The sequence below is a fragment of the Limulus polyphemus genome, unplaced genomic scaffold, assembly GCF_000517525.1.
Source record: "Limulus polyphemus unplaced genomic scaffold, Limulus_polyphemus-2.1.2 Scaffold548, whole genome shotgun sequence".
In the NCBI taxonomy this organism is placed as follows: domain Eukaryota; kingdom Metazoa; phylum Arthropoda; class Merostomata; order Xiphosura; family Limulidae; genus Limulus; species Limulus polyphemus.
Genome location: NW_013666158.1, coordinates 302,929 through 304,794, shown reverse-complemented (window position 1 = coordinate 304,794; position 1,866 = coordinate 302,929). Strand labels below are relative to the sequence as shown.

At 39.5% G+C, this 1,866-nt stretch overlaps 1 protein-coding gene across 1 annotated transcript in view; it reads left to right on the top strand.

The window, feature by feature from the left end:
- The window catches only part of LOC106459023 (histidine-rich glycoprotein-like), a 4,983-nt gene extending 4,185 nt beyond the window's left edge, over positions 1–798 (top strand). The window contains exon 3 of the mRNA XM_013918592.1: positions 100–798. Coding sequence (XP_013774046.1) covers positions 100–798 — 699 coding nt within the window. The remainder of the gene's footprint in view (positions 1–99) is intronic.
- Positions 799–1,866: the final 1,068 nt, after the last annotated feature.

The window sequence follows — 1,866 nt, the reverse complement described above, 5'->3', positions numbered from 1 at the left end:
TTATGGGAGTTAGTGAAGACAGATTAGACCATGACCATGTTACTCATTACGGAGTTGTGAAGACAGATTAGACCATGACCATGTTACTCATTACGAGAGTGTGAAGACAGATTGGATGATGACCATGTTACTCATTATGAGAGTTGTGAAGACAGATTAGACCATGACCATGTTACTCATTACGGGAGTTGTGAAGACAGATTGGATGATGACCATGTTACTCATTACGAGAGTTGTGAAGACAGATTAGATGATGACCATGTTACTCATTACGGGAGTTGTGAAGACAGATTAGACCATGACCATGTTACTCATTACGGGAGTTGTGAAGACAGATTAGACCATGACCATGTTACTCATTATGGGAGTTGTGAAGATAGATTAGACCATGACCATATTACTCATTATGGGAGTTGTGAAGATAAGTTAGCTCATGATCATGTTACACTTTATGGGAGTTGTGAAGATAAGTTAGGTCATGATCATGTTACACTTTATGGGAGTTGTGAAGACAGATTGGATGATGACCATGTTACTCATTACGAGAGTTGTGAAGACAGATTAGATGATGACCATGTTACTCATTACGGGAGTTGTGAAGACAGATTAGACCATGACCATGTTACTCATTACGGGAGTTGTGAAGACAGATTAGATGATGACCATGTTACTCATTATGGGAGTTGTAAAGATAAGTTAGATCATGATCATGTTACACTTTATGAGAATTGCGAAGATAGGTTAGATCATGATCATGTTAAATTACAGAAATTCGAATGCCCTTCTGTATTATTATAGTATTCTTATTTTGAAATATTCTCAGATGTTCTAATAAACAATATAGTTTAAGTCAACTGATAAGCTCATTTTACCATTATAATGAGCTATTAATGATAAATTGAAAAAAGTATGTTTAAGCCTGGAAATAGCTTGTTTGTTTCTTAAGATACGCAATGGGTTATCTGTATTGTGCCTACTACGGGTATCGGAACCCGGTTCTTAGCGTTATAAGTCTTCAGACTCACCACTGAGCCACTGGTGGGCATCTGGAGGTAGAGAGAGACAATAACAGTTATGGAACCAAATGAGTTTCTGTCCGATTCCCCCAGAGGATTTTAATTCCTAGTTGTCAGACGATTTCATTTGCCCATAGGGATTCAACCATAGGAAAAGGAATTAATTAAGTCAGTTAAGCCTCGCAAGTTATTACTTGATTTTCCGAACGACCTGGCTTGCCTAAGGTGAAAGTATGATACGTAAAGGATTAAACTACAGGTAGCTTTCTTCTCGGACCGTTACTGTCTGGTCGCCGAACGACTTTATTCGCCCCCTCCTCAGTCTGCGAGATACTGACGACATGGATCGGAACACAGGAAGCATCAACAAAGCTCCTTCTGTAAGAGTTGACGACATGGATCGGAACACAGAAAGCATCACCTTCTCCTTCTGTTACAGTTGACGACTTGAATAGGGGACACAGGTAACATCCCTTTTTCACTCCGTGAGATGCTGACGTCATGGATCGGAACACAGGAAGCATCACCTTCTCCTTCTGTAAGAGTTGACGACTTGGATAGGGGACACAGGAAACATCCCTTTTCACTCCCTGAGATGCTGACGACATGGATCGGAACACAGGAAGCATCTCTTTCTCGATCCGTGAGATGATGACGACATGGACCGGAACACAAGAAGCAGTTACTAAATCTCGCTCCTTGGTGATATCAGTTATTAGCGGTATGAGTTTTATGTAAGCTGTTTTTCCATTCCAGGAAAATAAATAAAACTAGTAAAATACAAATATACATAGAACCTGATAGAATATTACAGAGAATATTTTACAAATGCTTGCTTTCTGGCAATAAT